The sequence below is a fragment of the Macaca nemestrina genome, chromosome 2 (assembly GCF_043159975.1).
Source record: "Macaca nemestrina isolate mMacNem1 chromosome 2, mMacNem.hap1, whole genome shotgun sequence".
In the NCBI taxonomy this organism is placed as follows: Eukaryota; Metazoa; Chordata; class Mammalia; order Primates; family Cercopithecidae; genus Macaca; species Macaca nemestrina.
The window spans coordinates 19,700,838-19,723,172 of record NC_092126.1 but is presented as its reverse complement, the minus strand read 5'-3'; the positions used below and the strand labels follow the sequence as shown (position 1 = coordinate 19,723,172).

The window sequence follows — 22,335 nt, the reverse complement described above, 5'->3', positions numbered from 1 at the left end:
CCCACCACCTGTTCCTTTCCATACTGCCACAGCTGATGCTCTCTGGAAAGCATCACCTCCCGGCAGGAGGCCAACCAGCACAAAAGTAGTGCATTAAACCACCAAAGCTAAGGAACCTCACAGAGTCCATTTCATCCCCCTGCCATCTCGACCAAAACAGGTGCTGGTATTTGTGGCTGAGAAACCCAGAGATGGTTCACTTCACAGGACTCTGTGTAGACAACCCCCAGTACCAGCGTGGCCTGGTAGACTTGCTGGGTGGCTAGATCCAGAAGACAGATAATCACTACAGCTCAGCTCTTAGGAAGCCATGTCCATAGGAAAAAGGGGAGAGTACTACATCAAGGTAATACCCCATAGGACAAAATAATCTGAACAATAGCCTTTAACCCTAGACCTTCCATCTGACAGAGCCTACCCAAATGAGAAGAAACCAGAAAATCAACTCTGGTAATATGACAAAGCAAGGTTCTTTAACACCCCCCAAAAATCACACTAGCTCACCAGCAATGGACCCAAACCAAGAAGAAATCCCTGATTTACCTGAAAAAGAATGCAGGAGGTTAGTTATTAAACTAATCAGGGAGGCACCAGAGAAAGGTAAAGCTCAATGTAAGGAAATTTAAAAAAAAAAAAAAATGATACAAGAAGTGAAGGGACGAACATTCAGCAAAATAGATAGCATAAACAGAAAAACAGTCAAAACTTCAGGAAACAGTGAACACACTTAATGAAATGCAAAATGCTCTGGAAAGTCTCAGCAATACAATGGAACAAGTAGAAGAAAGAAATTCAAAGCTTGAAGATAAGATCTTCGAATTAACCCAATCCAACAAATACAAAAAACAACAACAAAAAGAAAAAACGAACAAAGCCTCCAAGAAGTCTGGGATTATGTTAAATGACCAAACCTAAGAATAATTGGTGTTCCTAAGGAAGAAGAGAAATCTAAAAGTTTGGAAAACATATCTGGGAGAATAATCAAGGAAAGCTTCTTCAGCCTTGCTATAGACTTAGACATTCAAATACAAGAAGCGCAAAGAATACCTGGGAAATTCATCACAAAAAGATCATCACCTAGGCATTGTCATCAAGTTACCTAAAGTTAAGATAAAGGAAAGAATCTTAAGAGCTGTAAGACAAAAGCACCAGGTAACCTATAAAGGAAAACCTATCAGATTGACAGCAGATTTCTCAGCAGAAACCCTTCAAGCTAGAAGGGATTGGGGCCTCTTCAGCCTCCTCAAATAAAAGAAATATCAGTCAAGAATTTTGCTTCCAGCAAAACTAAGCTTCATATACAAAGGAAAGATACAGTCTTTTTCAGACAAAGAAATGCTAAGATAATTTGCCACGACCAAGCTACCACTACAGGAACTGCTAAAAGAAGCTCTAAATCTTGAAACAAATCCTGGAAACACATCAAAACAAAACCTCTTTAAAGCATAAATCTCACAGGACCTATAAAACAAAAATACAGCTTAAAAAAACACAAAAACAAACAAAAAACAAGGTATGCAGGTAACAAATAGAAAGAGGAATGGAATGGAGCCCCACATCTCAATACTAACATTGAATGTAAATGGCCTAAATCCTCCACTTAAAAGATGAAGAATTGCAGAATGGATAAGAATTCACCAGCCAATTATCTGCTGCCTTCAAGAGACTCACCTAACACATAACGACTCATATAGATGTAAGGTAAAGGGATGGAAAAAAACATTTCACGCAAATGGGCACCAAAAGCGAGCAGGAGTAGCTATTCTTATATCAGACAAAACAAACTTTAAAGCAGCAGTTACAAAAGACAAAGAGGGACAAAATATAATGACAAAAGGCCTTGTCCAACAGGAAAATACCACAATCCTAAATATAAATGCACCTAACACTGGAACTCCCAAATTTATAAAACAATTACTAATAGACCTAAGAAATGAGATAGACAGCAACACAATAATAGTGGGGGACTTCAATACTCCACTGAGAGCACTAGACAGATCATCAAAACAGAAAGTCAACAAAGAAACAATGGGTTTAAACTATACCCTGGAACAAATGGACCTAACAGATTTATACAGAACATTTCATCTGACAACTGCAGAATATACAATCTTTTCAGCAGCACATAGAACTTTCTCTAAGACCATATTATAGGCCACAAAACAAGCCTCAATAAAATTAAGAAAATTGAAATTATATTAGGCACTCTTTCAGACCACAGTAGAATAAAACTGAAAATCAACTCCAAAAGGAACCTTCAAAATTAAGCAAATACATGGAAATTAACCTGCTCCTGAATGATCATTGGGTCAAAAATGAAATCAAGATGGAAATTTAGAAAATCTTCAACCTAAATGACAATAGTGATACAACCTATCAAAACCTCTGGGATACAGCAAAGGTGGTGCTAAGAGGAAACTTCTTAACCCTAAATGCCTATCTCAAAAAGTCTGAAAGAGCACTATCAGACAGTCTATAGTCACACGTCAAGGAATGAGAGAAACAAGAAAAAAACCCAAACCCAGCAGAAGAAAGGAAACAACCAAGATCAGAACAGAACTAAATGAAATTGAAACAAACAAACAAAAAAATACAAAAGATAGATGAAACAAAAAGCTAGTTATTTGAAAAGATAAATAAAACTGATAGACTATTAGCAAGATTAACCAAGAAGAGAGAAAATCCAAGTAAGCTCAATATGAAATGAAATGAGAGATATTACAACTGACACTACAGAAATACAAAATATCATTCAAGGCTACTATGAACACCTTTACACACATAAACTAGAAAACCTAGAAGAGATGGAAAAATTCCTGGAAAGATACACCCGTGTTAGCTTAAATCAGGAAGAGTTAGATACCCTGAACAGACCAATAACAAGCAGCAACATTGAAATGGTAATTTAAAAATTACCAACAAAAATAAGTCCAGGATGAGACGGATTCACAGCAAAATTCTGCCAGACATTCAAAGAAGAATTGGTACCAATCCTATTGACACTATTTCACAAGATAAAGAAAGAGGGAACCCTTCTTAAATCATTCTATGAAGCCAGTATCACCCTAATACCAAAACCAGGAAAAGAAATAAGCAAAAAACTACAGACCAATATTCCTGATGAACATAGATGCTAAAATCCTTAACAAAATACTAGCTAATCAAATCCAACAACATATTAAAAAATAATCTGCCATGATCAAGTGAGTTTCATATCAGAGATGTAGGGATGGTTTAACATATGCAAGTCAATAAATATGATATACCACATAAACAAAATTAAAAACAAAAATCACATGATTATCTCAATAGATGCAGCAAAAGCATTTGACAAAATCCAGCATCCTTTTGTGATTAAAACTCTCAGCAAAATCAGCATACAAGGGACAAATCTCAGTGTAATAAAAGCCATCTTTGACAAACTCACAGCCAACATAATACTGAATGAGAAAAAATTGAAAGCATTCCCTCTGAGAACTGGAACAAGATAAGGATGCCCACTCTCACCACTCCTCTTCCACATAGTACTGGAAGTCCTAGCCAGAGCAGTCAGACAAGAGAAGGAAATAAAGGGTATCCAAATCGGTGAAGAGAAAGTCGAACTGTTGCTATTTGCTGATGATGTGAGTGTTTACCTAGAAAACCCTAAAGACTTCTCCAGAAAGCCCCTAGAACTGATAAAATAATTCAGCTAAGTTTCAGGATACATAATTAATGTGTACAAATCAGTAGCTCTTCTATATACCAACAGCAACAAAGCTGAGAATCAAATCAAGAACTCAACCCCTTTTACAATAGCTGAAAAAAATTACTTAGGAATATACCTAACTAAGGAGGTGAAAGACATCTACAAGGAAAACTACAGAACACTGCTGTTAGAAATCATAGACAACACAAATGAAAACACATCCCAGGCTCATGGATGGGTAGAATCAATATTGTGAAAGTGTCCATACTGCCAAGAGCAATCTACAAATTCAATGCAATTCCCATCAAAATACCATCATCATTCTTCACAGAATTAGAAAAAAAAATTCTAAAATTTATATGGAACCAAAAAAGAGCCCGCATAGCCAAAGCAAGACTAAGCAAACGGAACAAATCTGGAGGCATCACATTACCTGATTTCAAACTACAGTATAAGGCCATAGTCACCAAAACAGCATGGTACTGGTATAAAAATAGACACAGAAACCAATGGAACAGAGTAGAGAACCCAGAAATAAACCCAAATACTTACAGCCAACTGATCTTCAACAAAGCAAACAAAAACAAAGTGAGGAAAGGACACCCTTTTCAACAAATGGTGCTGGGATAATTGGTTAGCCACATGTAGGAGAATGAAACTGGATCCTCATCTGTCACCTTACACAGAAATAAACTCAAGATGGATTAAGGACTTAAATCTAATACCTGAAACTATAAAAATTCTAGAAGATAATATTGGAAAAACCCTGCTAGACATTGGCTTAGGCAAGGATTTCATGACCAAGAACACAAAAGAAAATGCAATAAAAACAAAAACAAATAGCTGGGACTTAAGTAAAGAGCTTTTGCATGGCAAAGGAACAGTCAGCAGAATAAATAACCCAGAGAGTGGAAAAAAATTCTTCACAACCTATACATCTGACAAAGGACTAATATCCAGAATCTACAATGAGTTCAAATAAATTAACAAGGAAAAAAAAAAAAAAACATCAAAAAGTGGCCTAAGGACATGAATACACAATTCTCAAAAGAAGATATACAAATGACCAAAAAACATATGAAAAGATGCTCGACATCATGAATGATCAGGGAAATGCAAATCAAAACCACATTGTAGTTATTCATACCACCTTACTTATTCATACCACCTTACTCCTGCAAGAATGGCCATAATCAAAAATTCAAAAAACAGATGTTGGCATGGATGCAGTGAACAGGGAACACTTCTACACGGCTGGTGGGAATGTAAACTAGTACAACCACTATGGAAAACTGTGTGGAAATTCCATAAAGAACTAGAAGTAGAACTGCCATTTGATCCAGCATTGTCACTACTGGCTATCTACCCAGAGGGAAAAAAGTCATTATATGAAAAATGTACCTGCACATGCATGTTCATGGCAGCCATGGAACCGACCCACATCCACGTGCCCATAAATCAATGGGTGGATAAAGGAACGGTGATATATATATATATATGATGGATTACTACTTAGCCATTAAAAAGAATGAATTAATGGCATTCACAGCAACCTGGATGAGGTTGTAGACTATTATTCTAAGTGATGTAACTCAGGAATGGAAAACCAAACATCGCATTTCTCACTTATAAGTGAGAGCTAAGCTATGAGGATGCAAAGGGATGAGAATGACACAATGGACTTTGGGTACTTAGGAGGAAATAATGGAAGGAGGGTGAGGGATAAAAGACTACAAATAGGGCACACTGTATACTGCTTCGATGGTGCATGCACCAAAATCTCACAAATCACCACTAAAGAACTTACTCATGTAACCAAATACCACCTGTTCCCCAATAACCAATGGAAATGAAATATTTATTTTGAACTCATTTAGACATATATTCTTATCACATCTCACATAAAAAATAAAATATTAAGTGAAATAAATTTGGTTATGGAATTCCTAAAGCTTATTCATATAAAAGTACTTTTCCTAAATCACTTTTCAATTCAGTCTTTGATGTTGGTCTTTCCATATCATATTGCTATGGTCTGAATGTCTGTGTCCCCCAAAATTGATATTTTCAAATCCTAACCCCCAAGGTATTAGGAGATAGAGCCTTTGGGAGGTGGCATTAGGTGGTAGGGCTTTGCAGCCTGAACATACTAAGGCAGGAAATTGGTACTGAGAAGTAGAGGTGCTGCTATAATACTTTCCTAAGAATGTGATAGTGGATTTAGGGTAGAGGCTTGCAGAGTTTTGAGGGGCATGCTAGAAAAAGCATACATTGCTGTAAACAGTTTTTTGTTGTTGTTTTGAGATGGAGTTTCACTCTTGTTGCCCAGGATGCAGTGCAGTGGCACGATCTTGGCTCACTGCAACCTCCGCCTTCTGGTTTCAAGTGATTCTTCTGCCTCAACCTCCCAGGTAGCCAGGATTACAGGCACCCACCACATGCCTGGCTAATTTTTGTATTTTTAGTAGAGATGGGGTTTCACTGTGTTGGTCAGGCTGGTCTCTAACTCCTGACCTTGTGATCTGCCTGCCTCAGCCTCCCAAAGTGCTGGAATTACAGACGTGAGTCACCCTGCCCGGCCAGCAGAATGTTAAGGATGATACTGGTGAAGGCCCAGAAAGAAAAGAGGAGTGCAGTAGAGAATATCTCAATCTTCTTAAACAATGCCTAAGTAATCCTGAAGAGAATGTTGGTAGAAATATAGACATTAAAGGCCATTTTAGTGGGAGGCCATTCTCAGATGGAAATGAGGAACATATCATAAAGCAATGGAGCAAAGACCATCCTTATTATCATGTGGCAAAGAACTTGGCTCAATTGTGTTCATGTTCTAGTGTTTTGTGGAAGGTAGAACTGTGAGTGATTAAATTGAATATTTGACTGAAGGAAATAATCTGAGCAAAGTGTTGAAGCTGTGGCTTGGCTCTTCTTGACTGCTAATAGTAAAGTATAAGAGGAGAGAAATGATTTAAAGATGGAATTGTTAATCAAAAGAGAAGCAGTGCTTAAGGATTTGGAAACTTCTCAGCCTATACATATAGTAAAGAATGAGAAAGCATGTTCAGGAGAGAACATGAAGGGTGTAGTAAATGACCATCTGATAAATTAGCAATCTCAACAGAAGCCAAGATCTACTATCCAAGAAAATGGCAGAACGACCCTGAAGAAAATTTAGAAGTCATCAGAGTTCTTGAAATGCTTTCATAGTGACTGTTGTCCAGTCATAGCATGAGAAAACCATATCTGTGCACTTTTGGGTGTGCTTATACTTTAAATTATCAAGTGTATTCATGTACAGGCAATGACAACTACATAATGACTTTGAGAGGATATTGACTGGAAGATACAGTGTGGCTGCTGAGATGTTTAATGTAAAAATATGTGCCTTGGAAATTATGAAGTATCTTATTTTTTGTGATACTCTTAGTTTTAAACAGACAATGACTCCTCTTTGCTTCCAGGATAATAATGTCTATTAACCTAACACGGTAAATAAGATGCTTCTGAGGTTTTTCCACCCTCACCTGCTATGACCTTTGCTTCCCTTAAAAAGTGTTCTAACAGCTGAGCTCAATATTTTTGTACATGCTGTGCATCATTATACATGCATGCATGTTTTCATGGAATTTCCTTTTCTTTTCTTTCTTTCTTTCTTTCTTTCTTTCTTTCTTTTTTTTTTTTTTTTTTTGACAGACAAGGTCTTAGTCTGTTACCCAGGCTACACTGCAGTGACATGATTATAGCTCACTGCAGCTTCCAACTCCTGAGCTGAAGCAATCCTTATGCCTCCACCTTCTGAATAGTGGGAATACAGGTGTGCCCTGTAACACCCAGCTAATTTAATTATTTTTGGTAGAGATCGAGTCTTACTATGTTGCCCAGACTGGTCTCAAACTCCTGGGTACAAGTGATCCTCTCACCTTGGCCTTCCAAAATGTTGAGATTACAGGCCTGAGCCATTGCACCTGGCGAGTTTCCTCTTATGTGCTCCTTTGCTCCTTCACCTCGCTGAAGTGAACTACTTATCTTTTCATGTTCAGCTGCTCCATGCATCCTTCATGGAGCCTTCTTATTTTAAGAAAATTATTTTCTCATTTGTGTTCTCCTAGGTATTTGTGCATCTAACATTTATCACACTGTACTGCATTTATCAACTATTTTATGGAACTTGGTATCTATGTTCTGAGTCAAGAACGGGGATTGTTTCTTGTTCATCTTTTGTTCACAGTGTCTAACATTTAATAGGAACTCAATATTTGAATTGATGTTTAAAGTCATCCATTTATTCAAAAAATATTGAGTATCTATAGTGTGCAAAATAATATGCTAGGAGTTCAATATAGGGTAATAAGTAATACTCTTATTATCCCCAGGTAAGGGATCAGAGATTTTGAGTGGTGAACTTATTTGCCTAGTAAAGAGTGGTAGAGTTGTCTGGCTGAAAATTGAGTGTCCATAACCATTCATATCCATTTCCTTGTACTTAAGGCTTTATAATTTTAAATAGCCATTCTGTGTTTTCTATTTTTAAAATTTAATATTTTGGTTTTCTGCATTTTCTAGTTCAATATAAGTAAGTTATGAAATAAAAATTTAGAAACAAAAGTTGAATGAAGCAAATATTGTACTGAGCAGAGCTTTGCATTTGTCAATGTCTTTATAAACTAATTCTGATCTACTTAGGTATAATTATATTGGGATCCCTTCGAAGGCTCTAGCATTCTTGTGACCACATTCACTTCTTCATTGTCATTTGCATCTTATATGTGGCAGGAATTTTGAAAACCAGCAAAGTGTTGGAGAAAATGTAATGGAATCAATGAGAATCTGGTTTGAAAAGAATAAGCATTTTATGATCTATATTCTAAATTCTATTAGCCTGGATAAAACATATCAAATCTAAAATACCAAGAGGTTTAAGTTAGATGCAATTGAAAATGAGTATCACTAAGTAATAATGACATTTTCTTAGTGTTAGTTTATCTTCTCAGTATTATCCACTATGAGACCCAACTTCCTAAGAAAATCTGAAAACGTTATCTAGCATTTAAAAGTAATCTTTTAATCCCCTTAACATTTTATAATAGACTGTCATAATGAATTTTCATAAGCTTTCCATTGATGTGGTGCCACAAACTTTCCCCTTTATAGCAATCCATTGGCTGCAAGTTGGACAAAATGCTAAGTGATTGAGTGACAGTAATTACTTTCTTCTTTCTGTCATCTCTCTCATACTTCATTATTTGCATTATTAATATTGTCAAGTTTTTCTGTTTCTTTTTAGAAATTTTTTAACGTAACTTTATTTTCTGAGGAATAATCTAGATAATATATTCTATAAACTTGTTTAGTTAGTTAAATGTAACTCCAATACATTGCATTATAGTAAGTGTAAATGAATAACTGAAAGGCACATTTGTGAAACCCTCTTAAGTTATGGCGTCTCCCACCTTTTCAGCAGGAGACCTCCCATATGACCAGCTTACATATGGTCTTAGTGAAGATTCCAGTGTCAATTTCATAGTAAGTATTAGTAAAGCCTATTTTTTCTTACTTATTAAATAAAAATAAATAGAATGTCCTTGAATGAACTTGTTATTGATAATCTCATTGTTTCTGATCTGTACCCCAACTATTTTCCCTCAGCTCAGTTGTTCATGCAGATATCTGCTTTAGAATTAGAATTTTCTGAATCTCTTTTGGTACAGGGAAGGACATCTGAAAGAAAGGAATACAGAGCCCAGAAATAGATTCATGTGCACATATGTGAATTAGGATAAACGCCATTTCAGACCAATTACTAAAAGATGAAGAATTAAATAAATATTATTTGGATCATTGGTTAACTACTTAGACAAAAAGTAGAGTCTTCCATCTTATTCATTCACAAACACAGAAAATATTCCAGATATTCCAGATGGCTTAATTTTTTCTTTCTTTCTCTCTCTCTCTCTCTCTCTCTCTCTCTCAACCATGCCCGGCCGCTATTTCATCCCTTTCTGTCACCATCCTTATTCAATGAATACCTTTAGGTGTAGTAAATAATGATGGCAAAGAAACTGGAAAACATATGGAAAAAAAATCTAAATGAACATTGTAGAAAACACACAAGTGATAATTATGACTCATTTTGAGGTATAAATGCCAAATAGAACTGTGATGCTGGAAAGAAATGAGCTAAAGGCACAAAGGTCATCTGAATTAAAGCATTCTGTTATTCTGAAGAAGGTAGAGACATTGATTAATTTATACCTTGTTAAATCACATATTAAGGGTAACTATTAAAGTAATAAAAATAACATAAACTTGTGAAAACCAGTATAGAGAAGAAAAATATTAATTTGTTTTAATACAAGTTAGGAAAGGAAAAAAGAAGTAAAGAAATAGCATAATTAATAAAAGGTGCACAAAAATGCAAGTATGTCAGTGTCAAACTAAATGAACTAAAATCACTGGTTAGCAGATCATATCTTAGATTGGATAAAAATGCAAATCCCAACAATATACTGTTTACAGGAGACAGAGACAAAGAAATCCATAATATTAGAAAGGGTAAAAGTAAAGGGACGGTAAGAGTTATAACTAGGACCAAGCCAATCATAAACGTAAGTACTATCTTAATTGCTATGTTAATAGTGGACCAAGTAGTTTGGTCCACTAATTAAGTTAGTAGATTGGCAAAGAACATTATTAGGGATAAATTGCATCATTACATAACATGAGGAAGAATTCACCAGCAAGATGTCACAAATCTGAACATGTGTATATTTAATAAGCAAAGAAACCTGACAAAATTACAGGATAAATGGACAAATCCACAATTACTATGGGAGATTTTAACATAGCCCTTTAAGTAATTAATATATCAACCAATTCGTATGGATAGAGAAAATTAACCCCACAATCATAAAATTTTATTTGTAATGGTTGATACAAAGCTTGGTATAATGATTAAATGTACACGTTGCACCCAACAATTGAAAACTACACATCCTTTTTTTGCACACATGTAACATTCACAAGTATTGTTAAGTAGGGCCACAAAACAAAACAAATGCCAAAAAAATCAATATCACACAGATTATATTCTCTAACCAAAATACAATTACATTAAAAAGCAATAATAAAAACTCTTAAATACCCCTACCTTCTGAATTTTTTGAATTAAGTAACTCATGGGTAAAAGATGAATAGAAACTGCGTGCTTAAAACTAAATACTAAAACAATACTGGGAGAGGAATGTATAACCTTGAATGCTCGTAGTAGAAGAGACTGCAAATATATTAACTAAGCATCAACTCAAGAAGAGAAAAATAAGAGCGACAAAGAATGTCCAAAGAAAGTAAAAGGAAATAAAGAATTAAGAAAAGTGCAGCTATTCATTAAATAGAATTCAAAAAAATGAGGGGACTCAAATTCTGGTTGTTTAATAAACTCTGAGAAGATAAATGAAGAAAAAAAAGAGAGGGCATAAACTTCAAAGTGAAAGAGAGAAATATAATGAGAAATATAATAGATATACTAAAATTCATGAAATTTATGTTAAAATTAGACAATTCCTCCCTTAGGCAAACTTTCCCAAAACAGGGGAACGTTTTTTACTTCACTTAATGAAGTAACTTTATAATCTTCATATGGAAACCAAACAAAGACAAAAGGAGAAATAACAGACAAATCTTATTTATACACACGTAAAAAATATTAATTATTAATAAATGAAATACAGCACTGTATATTAAAAACTTATGAGGCATAACCAGGTAGGGATTATCCAGAATACAAGCATAGTTTATTATTCAAAAAATCCATGAATATAATATACCCAATTAATATGTTTAAAAAAAAACCATATATTTATCTCAGTATATGCCGAAAAGAATTTAATGAAATTAAACATCACATTATGATTAATATCAATAAAAAAAATCCTTTTGGTAGGCCGGTAATAGAAGGAAAACAACTTTCTGTAACCTTTTAATGGTCTCTACAAAAACCATACTCCCAACATAACAGTCAAACATTCAAAGCATTCTCTTTAAAATTAGATAAAGAAATCTACTATCATGGCTTCTAGTCAATGTTATCTCTGTTTTAGCCAGCATAGTAAGACAACATATGAAGATTGGAACTAATCAAGCAAAAAAAGCTGTTACACACACACACACACACACACACACACACACACACACACACACACACACACACACTTGATGTGAAGTGAAAGTTTAGGAAAGGACAGGGACTCTGTGAGTAACACATAACCTGGCTCCAAAGTCTAACCTCAGTCAGTTCTGCTTTACTGACTGGTGACCCATTGAGTAGAGAAAAAATTTATTCACTTCAGTTGCACTCCACATTGCAGTTTTGCTCCTTATGCATTTTCTCATCAATTAAAGAATTAAACACATTAAAACAAATATCATTAGTAAAAGTTTATATCTTCTGCTAGATTTGATTCTGTTTTTAGACTTTTTCACTTTCAGTATGAAAAACAGTGTTACACCGAATGTTTTTGGTCTTCGTATGTATTGGTTCGTCTTTTTAAAATGTATTTTATTACATTTGCATGAGTGGGATTAATAGGTCAAAATTTTTGAACTGTGGCTATTGAAATACATTGACAAATTTCTAAAGCAATTTGCCGTGGTCCTGGTAAGGTATATGACAAATATTAGTAAGTGAGCTTCTAAATATATGATTAATTTATAAATTAAAGGATTCGTTAAATGGTGCTTATACTTGGATAGTAGTGTTTTACTAATTCGTGTATATGGTACATCAGTCTTTTTATTTTTAAGAAATAGACTTTGTATTGCAAAATAAGTTGCCAATACTTAGTTTTACTTGTATTTTATTTATGTTTATTTATTACTATATACATTGTTATTGAAGCCAGAATTTGGGGGCTTTGTTACACAATTCAAACTTTTTATATGTTTACAATTTTTCTAACAAAAAAGCTCTGAGAAATTTGATTAATAATGAATAAAAGCTGAAACTATATAAGAAAGAGATTAATTTTTAAAAAATCTTGCATTTTTGTATGTTGAAATATTTTGCTGCATTTGATTTCCTGAGACAGAAGAAGAAAAGGATCATTTAGTCATGCTGTATATATACTCAAGAGGCAGTACAAACTAATGGGTAAGATAACAAACTTAGAATCAAACTGCCAGCATTTAAATTCCAGCTCTACTGTGTATCAGCTCCAGGACCTGAGACAAATTGCTTTACATTTCTTAGCTTCAGTTTTGTCTGTAAAAATGGGCCTAATAAGGTTGTTGGGAAGACTATATGAGCCATGTGTATAAAGCACTTAGAATAATACCTGGTCCCTAGTCAGCATTCAGTAAGGCTTAGCTGTTATCATGGGAAAATGTACTTGTTATATACCAGACATGTGCTATATATTAGGTTAATAGAAACTGTAGTCAACCTCTACTACTCTTTGGTTCCATCATATTTTTCTTATTTTTAATTTTGGTGCATTTTATGCTCAGAGTGATCGTTGTTTCTATTTTGTTCCTTTGTTTCTGGGTAGGTGGAAACAATGTGTTCAACATATGTAGTCTTTGTAGGATAGAGAGGGGATGGGCATGGAAGATATCAAAGAGGAATTTCTCTGATTTTGGTTTGAATTTTCTCTCCTTATACTCTTGAATCCTCATTTTGTTATTTTCCTCTTTCTTATTTTCCAGATTAAATGCCTTAATGGATAAAGAAAAATTGGTTGGTAAGATTGATTATTGTAACTGTGCAATGGATTCCTCAGTGGAAAACATGTATGTAAACAAAGTGTGGGTTCAATGTGAGAATGAAAATTGTTTGAAATGGAGATTGTTGTCAAGTGAGGATGCAGCCAAAGTTGATCATGATGAACCATGGTACTGCTTCATGAACACTGATTCAAGATATAATAACTGCTCAATTTCTGAAGAAGATTTCCCTGAAGAGTCTCAGCTTCATCAGTGTGGATTTAAGATTGTCTATTCACAGCTCCCTCTTGGAAGCCTGGTTTTGGTAAAATTACAGAATTGGCCAAGGTAAGGTTTGTGTTGTTTTATGACTTTTGAGGTATAGTCTTGCCAGGTTTATGAATATTAAAAATCTTTTTGAAGATTCAACATTTTTCTTTTGTCTACTTGTTTCTTGATTTCTTATCATTGTTCTTCTCTATACGTCTTTGGATTTTTTTTTCTAGCTTTTTAAATGGGAAAGTTAGGTAACTGAATTCAAATCTTATTTTCTTCCCAATATAGGCAATTAAAGCTACAAATTTCTCTTCAAGTAGTGTTGTAGCTTCATCATGCAAATTTTGATATACTATGTTTTATTATTCATTTTGAAATATTTACTGATTTTCTTTGTCGTTTCCTTTTTGAAATGGGTTATTTAGAAGTGTGTCTTTAAATTACCAAATATTGGGGAATTTTAATGTATCTTATTGCATTCTAATTTAAATCTGTTATAATCAGTTTCACAGATTCTTATTGTATGGCCCACCGTACCTTCTTGTGGCATATATTATTGATATTTCATAGTCATTTGAAAAGAATGTATTCTGTAATTGTTACCTAGATACCTAAAATATTTTTTCTTTAGATTTATGTTGATTTATTATATTCCAATATTTCCCATTCTGGTTTGGTTTTCCCAAGTATGCAGTGTGCACTTTCATCATATAACTTCAAGTCTTATTTTTAGCTGAGGTTTATTAAATTATAACCTATTATATTTGTTGTGTTGCATTGCTTTGATTTTCTTATTTTAGGATTCTGATATTACTTATGGTGGATGTTTGTCCATCTTTTGTATTACCTTTTCTTGAACTGTGTTTATCTTTTCAATTTTTTAAAATTTCTTTTTTTTTCTGAAGGTATATAAATTGCTTTTTTTCTTCTGGTTTAGTCTTTTTTGTCAAAATCACAAAAAAACATTTCATTAATTATGTTTCTTCTCTTTTCAAATCTTTTTCTTTTAATTGTAATTTTTTAGGTTCAGGGATACATATGCAGGTTTGTTGTATAGGTACACTTGTTTGATGGGGGTTTGTGGTGAAGATTATTTCATCACCCAGGTATTAAGCCTAGTATTCCTTAGTTATTTTTCCTAATCCTCTCCTTCCTCCCACCTTCCACCCTCTGGTAGGCCCTAGTGTCTGTTATTCCCTCCTACATGTCCATGTGTTCTCATCATCAAATCTTTTTCTCTAATCACTTACTTTATTTTTTTTAATTTTTCTAATTATAATTTATGTTGCTTTTTTTCATTACTTGCATTATTTTCTTAATTTCTATTATCTCAATTTGAACTTTCAGGTACAATTTTGATCTTTGTAAGGCCATGCCTCTGTGATAAGCTTTCACTTTTTGGTAGGGCATTTACCATAACATCTTTATATTAGATTCTGCTATAATCTTTTCTTCCTGAGTACTTTTATATGAAATGGCTTCTTATTTGTTCAGAAGGCAAGAGGGAGTAATACTTTTTTTTCAGTTCATTTTCTCTCTGTTCAGATTGGTTTATTCCTATTGTTCTCTTTTTAAGTTCACTGATTCTTTTCTCTGTTATATTCATACTGTATTGAAAGTATCCATTGAGCTTTTAAAAATACTGTATTTTCAATTCTAAAATGTTCATTTAGTTCTTTATATTTCCTATTTGTTTACTAGACTTTATATTATTTTCATTTTGGATCTTATTTAAACCTATTTAGCAGGCTGCTTTTGCTACTACATCAGCAGGATATATGGGAGCACCTCTTTGTTACTCCCACATGGGAGTAAGAGTCGAGGTTCTCCACTCAGCCTCTATTGATTTCCAAGGGAGGGAAGGGTGCCTCAATTCCACTGGGCGGAGGAGAGAGTTCAAGCTCCCCACTCACAACCCTAGCTAGTAGGGGTAGGACGAATTTTTCATTGTTGCCAGGTGAACTTCATTGACACCATAGGGGGAGGGTCTTGTTAACACTGGAAGGTGGTAAAAATCTCGGCTTCCAGCTAAGCCTTTTCTGCCACCACCTGAGCAGGAAGGGTGCTCCATTATTACTGGGTGATTTGCAGTCCAGGCTCACCATTGGCCTTTGGTATTGGGGTAAATGTGGAGGCCATATATTTTCCATGACGTTTTTCTGGGATAGAGCAGTTATTCTGTATAAGTTTTCTGTCTTGCTCGGCTCCCCCTATCCTGGTCCTTTGGCTAAAAAGAGCAGGCTTCACTGGAGCTTTTTTTCTTTGTCTGGTTGCACTCACCGGTGTTTCTGGGTTACTGACTTCTTCAGTACCCAGCTGAGGAATATAAAGTGACAAGAAACTCACTGCCATGTCATTCCTCAAGTCACAGGATCCCTAGCTAGTCTATCATTTTCTCTGTGACTTTGAGAATCTTTTTATGTTTTTTTCATATATAACATGCAGATTTTTTGATAGAAGGAGAAATACAAAGAAATGAATCTACTTCTTGTTGAGAACCATACGTTGGAGAATAGTTTCTGTTTGTTTTTTAGCTTGTTCCCCCCCTACTTCAAAGTTCCAGAGCCCTTATTTTACTGTTTTCTCAAAGTATCAAAAATATGGCCTGTTCTTAAATTTCCTAGGTTTTTCTCTCCCTCATGTTTACTTTTAAATTTTTTTTTTATTATTATTATACTTTAAGTTCCAGAGTACATGTGGATAACGTGCAGGTTTGTTACATATGTATACTTGTGCCATGTTGGCATGCTGCACCCATCAACTCGTCAGCACCCATCAACTCGTCATTTACATCAGGTATAACTCCCAATGCAATCCCTCCCCCCTGATAGGCCCCGGTGTATGATGTTCCCCTTCCCGAGTCCAAGTGATCTCATTGTTCAGTTCCCACCTATGAGTGAGAACATGCGGTGTTTGGTTTTCTGTTCTTGCGATAGTTTGCTGAGAATGATGGTTTCTAGCTGCATCCATGTCCCTACAAAGGACACAAACTCATCGATTTTAATGGCTGCATAGTATTCCATGGTGTATATGTGCCACATTTTCTTAATCCAGTCTGTCACTGATGGACATTTGGGTTGATTCCAAGTCTTTGCTATTGTGAATAGTGCCACAATAAACATACGTGTGCATGTGTCTTTATAGCAGCATGATTTATAATCCTTTGGGTATATACCCAGTAATGGGATGGCTGGGTCATATGGTACATCTAGTTCTAGATCCTTGAGGAATCGCCATACTGTTTTCCATAATGGTTGAACTAGTTTACAATCCCACCAACAGTGTAAAAGTGTTCCTATTTCTCCACATCCTCTCCAGCACCTGTTGTTTCCTGACATTTTAATGATTGCCATTCTAACTGGTGTGAGATAGTATCTCATTGTGGTTTTGATTTGCATTTCTCTGATGGCCAGTGATGACGAGCATTTTTTCATGTGTCTGTTGGCTGTATGAATGTCTTCTTTTGAGAACTGTCTGTTCATATCCTTTGCCCACTTTTTGATGGGGTTGTTTGTTTTTTTCTTGTAAATTTGTTTGAGTTCTTTCATTTTTATTTATTTTAATTAATTGACTTTATTTAGGTTTGCAGAAAAATGGAATGGAAAGTATGGAGAGTTTCCCCATATCCCCTTCTCCCTCTGACACCCACGGTTGCCCCACCATCAACATCCCACACTGGTGTGGTACATTTGTTATAATCTAGGAAATAGCATTCACTCATCATTATCAATTAAGTCCATAGTTTACTTTAGGATTCATTCTTTGTGTTATATATTCTGTGGGTTTTAACAAATGTATAATGACATGTGTCCACCATTATAGTATATGCAGAATAGTTTTATTGGCCTAAAAATTCTCTGTGTTTCTCCTATTTACCCTTCCATTCATCCAAACTCTTGGTGACCATTTATCTTTTTACCATCTTCATAGTATTGTATTTTCTAGAATGCCATATAGTTGGGATTGTATAGTATTTAGCCTTTTCAGACTATCTTCTTTTTTTAGTAATATGCATTTACGTGTCTTCCGTGTCCTTTTATGGCTTGATTACGCATGTATTTTTGCAACTGAATGATATTCCATTGTCTATACGTAGGACAACTTATCTCTCCATTCGCCTACTGAAGGAGATCTTGGTTACTTCCAAGTTTTGGCAATTATGAATAAAGCTTCTATACATCCATGTGCAGGCTTCTATGTGGACCTGTTTTCAGTTCCTTCGGGTAAATACCAAGAAGTGCAGTTGCTGGCAGTGTGCTATGAGTATGTGTGTTGTTGTTTGTTTTTTAAGAAAATGCTAAACTGTCTTCCAAAGTGGCTGTATTATTTTGCATTCCCAACAATGTTGCTTCACCTCCCTGCCAGCATTTGGTGTTACCTGGATTTTGGCCATTCTAATAGGTGTGTAGTGGTATTTCATTGTTTTAATTTGTATTTTCCTAAGGACATATGCTTTTGAGTATCTTTTTATATGCTTATTTGCCATCTTGTATATCTTCTTTGGTAGGGTGCCTGTTAAGATTTTTTGCCCATTTTAAAATCTGGTTGTTCATTTTCTTATTGTAAAGTTTGAAGAGGTCTTTGTATATTTTGGATATCACAGTCTTATCAGATATATATTTTGCAAATATTTTCTCCCACTCTGTGGCTTGTCATCTTATTCTTTTGACATTGACTTTTGCAGAGCAGATTTTTTTTATTTTAATGAACTCCACTTTATCATTCTTTTCTGTCATGGTTGGTGCCTTTGATGTTATATCCCCACTTTTATTTGTATCTTCTTTTTCCTTTGTTTCTTATTGATCCTGTCCTCTTCAGTTTAGGTTTTGCTCCCAGTAGTTTCTCATTCTGTGAACTTTTTTTAAAAATTGTATTTAATTTTATTATTATTATTTTTTGAGACAGAATCTCGCTCTGTTGCCCAGGCTGGAGTGCAGTGGCGCAATCTGGGTTCACTGCAAGGTCTGCCTCCTGGGTTCATACCATTCTCCTGCCTCAGCCTCCCAAGTAACTGGGACTACAGGCACCTGCCAATACACCTGGCTAATTTTTTGTATTTTTAATAGAGACGGGGTTTCGCCGTGTTAGCCAGGATGGTCTCGATCTCCTGACCTCATGATCCGCCTGCCTTGGCCTCCCAAAGTGCTGGGATTACAGGTGTGAGCCACCGTGCCCGGCCCCTGTGAACTTTTATCCTGGAATGAATCTTGGTTGGTTTGTAGGGCCCACACTTTTCCAACACTTTCAGATTTTGTTGCAATCCATCTCACGGTTTTGGCTGCTGTTCTTAGTTCAACTTGCTGCACTTTCCTGTCAATGCTTGTTGCAAGTTTGAAGTCCTCATTCCTCCTCCTCCCACCCTCCTTCCTCTCAAATAGATGCTAATATTATGTGGGGGTCATACAATTTTTAGTAGTTTGTGCCCATTTGCTCCTATTTTGGTGTTCATGTGGGTAGGTTACCACTTAGTTTCATTATAGGTGGTGTGCGTCAGGTTTGGTTTTGCTATTATAGTTGCCCTAACTGTATTTATGGGGAAATTTCAGGATATTCTAAAACTATACCACCATTACTGCTATCTTTCTGGAATCCCTTACTATTTTACATTGCATTTTTCAACATAACATTCTTAAATGTATATTCTAGCTTACTACCTTGTTTTCATTCATGTTCAACTATTCTCCATGAAGAAAATAGGATTTTGGCTTTCATAGAGAGACTATGGTGGTCTTATTCCCCCCACTCCACACACAGACACAGCCTTAAAATCAATACCTAGATGTATGTTCTTGCTCTATCACTTATGGTTATGGCTGAATTATGTTCTCTCAAAATTCATATGTTGAAGTCTCTAACCCCCAGTAGCTCAGAATGCGACCATATTTGTAGATATGATTCTTAGAGAGGTAATTAAATGAAAATGAGACCAAAGTAAGATGGACCCTAATCCAATATGACTGGCCTCCTTATAAGAAGAGGAGATTAGAACCCAAGACGTGCACAGAAGAAAGACCATGTAAGGACACAGCAAGAAGGTGGACGTCTGTAAGCCAAGGAGAGGGGTTTCAGAAGAAACCAAACATGTCAACATATTAGTCTTAGATGTTAATCCCCCACAACTATGAAAAAATAAATTTCTATTGTTTAAGCCACCCAGTCTGTGGTATTTTGTTATGGCAGCCCTAGCAAACTAATGTGCTTACTATCTTTGCACATATGGGAAATCTAGAAAAATGTGGCCTTTGTTACTGAGGGCTTTTCTAAAGATCAAATGTGATAATGTTGTTTAAAAATTATATTGTTAATCGGCTTCCATGTAATAATTTAGGAGGGACATCAAGAGGAAATAGTTACATAAGAAAAAATGTTTTAAAATACACGAATATGAACACTTATTTTATGAGAACTTATGAAGGTATTTGTAGTCCCACATAATTTTTCTTATTTCTAATTAACATTTTGAAAGCACAGTGTTTGTTTCCTCTAATGAAAATTCTGAAGTTTTAATTCTAGCTAAAAAAAAAATTGATTTTTTTTGTCACTGTGTCTGAAATACTGTGTTAGAAATTTGATTAAAACTTTTCTTTTGAAGTATTGTGCTGGTCACTGAGGCTTAAGACTTAAAAATGAAACATGTTTTACCCCAGTCCCTCAATTATCTCTAATCTATGATTAGGGACATCAAAATGCCCAAAAAATACAGCTCTATCTACCTTCTTATTTACTGGAGAGTAGAATGCATCTGACTAAGTTGTCACATATATTCCTCTTTATAAACTAAGTTGAGCACACAAAATACAGATTAAGAAACTCAAATCTACTTATATTGCTTATTCAGTAGCACAAATATATAGAAAGATAATAACAGGATAAATTACAATAGGGAAATATAAAGATAGAATTAACCTACTAGAAACAAATATTAGTTCTTAATTAAGCAATGTCATAGATGTTGAAGTTCCAAGTGGAAAGATTAGCTGCTGGCCCCAGAGATACCTAGTGGTGTAGCATTATCTGTGTCAGTTCTCTTTAGCCTATGGCCTTACATATAGCTTCTAAGGCTCAGAAACTCAATCTTGTCAACATATCAGAGTAATTCTTTCTCAAAAAAGTTGACTATAATAAAGCTAGCTAGAGACTGATACAGGATCTAGAACTGCTTTGTATCTATATAATAAAAACAAATAATTGTCAAGAGAATAGCACTTTCTTTTCCTATGTGCAGATTCCAAGAATAATCAAATTATAACAGTTATATTTACTTCTACATTCTGGCACAGCATATATTTATGTACTTATAAAAATATATATGTAGGCCAGGTGCGGTGACTCACGCCTGTAATCCCAGCACTTTGGGAGGCCAAGGCAGGAGGATCACCTGAGGTTGGGAGTTCGAGACCAGCCTGACCAACATGGAGAAACCCTGTCTCTACTAAAATTTCAAAATTAGCTGGGCATGGTGGTGCATGCCTGTAATCCCAGCAACTCTGGAGGCTGAGGCAGGAGAATCGCTTGAACCCGGGAGATAGAGGTTGCAGTGAGCCAAGATAGCCCTATTGCACTCCAGCCTGGGCAACAAGAGCAAAACTCCATCTCAAAAAAATTATATATATATATGTGTGTGTGTGTGTGTGTGTGTATATATATGTAGCATTTTGCCTTTGGGTTGTGCCTTTATATACTAGGATATGGAAACATCTGCATGTACTAGAAAGATAAAACTCTCCACAGTGTTCAAGCAGCCTTGTTTTTAAGAAAATTGATCATACACTATTGTATTTGGCTAGAAAGAGTCTGGACTCTTTAGAGAAAAAAATAGTGCATATCTCACTTAATTCAGGAAGATATATCATGAAGCAGAAACTAGGCTCTGTTACGGTAACTACTTCAGGAATATTTACACAGATATTTGACAAAGCTCTGTCAAAAATATGAAAATTAATTTATAGAAAATATATTTGCATTCTATTATAGTCCAGTTTGGTAATAAAATATGGCTTTAAGTTAACAAAGCAATCAAGTGATACTTTTTAGACACAGTATATAAATTGATAAATTGAGATTTCTACTAGATCCTTTTAGTATTATAAATTATTAATTGATTACTTTTCATTTGCATTATTTTGCATATGAATTAATATACTCATAATGTGTGTGTCTGAAAGGAAAACTTCCCTTTTCCATCAGCCCCTGCAATTAGGTACAGTTCAGAGAGTTCTTGGCAAATATAACATTTAGTCATGATTCCAACTCATCCATTTTGTTTCCAACATTTTAGGGAAAAGCCCCAAGTAAAGTTTGCTCTCCACTTATACATCCAAACCACTATTTAAACATGAAGTCATGTATTTCTAATTGGCTACGTGGCACCTGAAACCATGATTAAACTTCAACTTCTATGGGGGCAATAATTATCTTATTAAAGATCATTTCTACTGGATAACAAATATGTAAAACATGAGATTTTTCCTGATACATTGGCATTCCCTTGAGCTTACTTGTCCTGTCAAAATTTGCCCTTTCCTCTAATGGATTTCAATGACTGGTATCTATTTGATTTTGTTGCATTTGTGCATTTTACTTCTCACCACCCACAGATTCTAAAATTGATCATACACTTTTCTTGTAATTCTGCTAACTTTCCTTTGGGTTGCCCACTCTTCTCCCTTTCCATC

At 35.0% G+C, this 22,335-nt stretch overlaps 1 protein-coding gene across 9 annotated transcripts in view; it reads left to right on the top strand.

The window, feature by feature from the left end:
- LOC105488960 (zinc finger CW-type and PWWP domain containing 2) overlaps positions 1-22,335 on the top strand; it is a 160,075-nt gene that overhangs the window by 47,219 nt on the left and 90,521 nt on the right. For 4 of the 9 annotated variants that reach the window (XM_071090788.1, XM_011753509.2, XM_011753507.3 and 1 more), the window contains 2 exons: positions 9,147-9,211; positions 13,388-13,732. In XM_071090788.1, the coding sequence (XP_070946889.1) occupies positions 13,401-13,732 (332 nt within the window). In that variant the 5' untranslated portion in view covers positions 9,147-9,211; positions 13,388-13,400. The remainder of the gene's footprint in view (positions 1-9,146; positions 9,212-13,387; positions 13,733-22,335) is intronic. The other 5 variants (XM_071090787.1, XM_011753510.3, XM_071090786.1 and 2 more) reach the window with 2 other exon arrangements.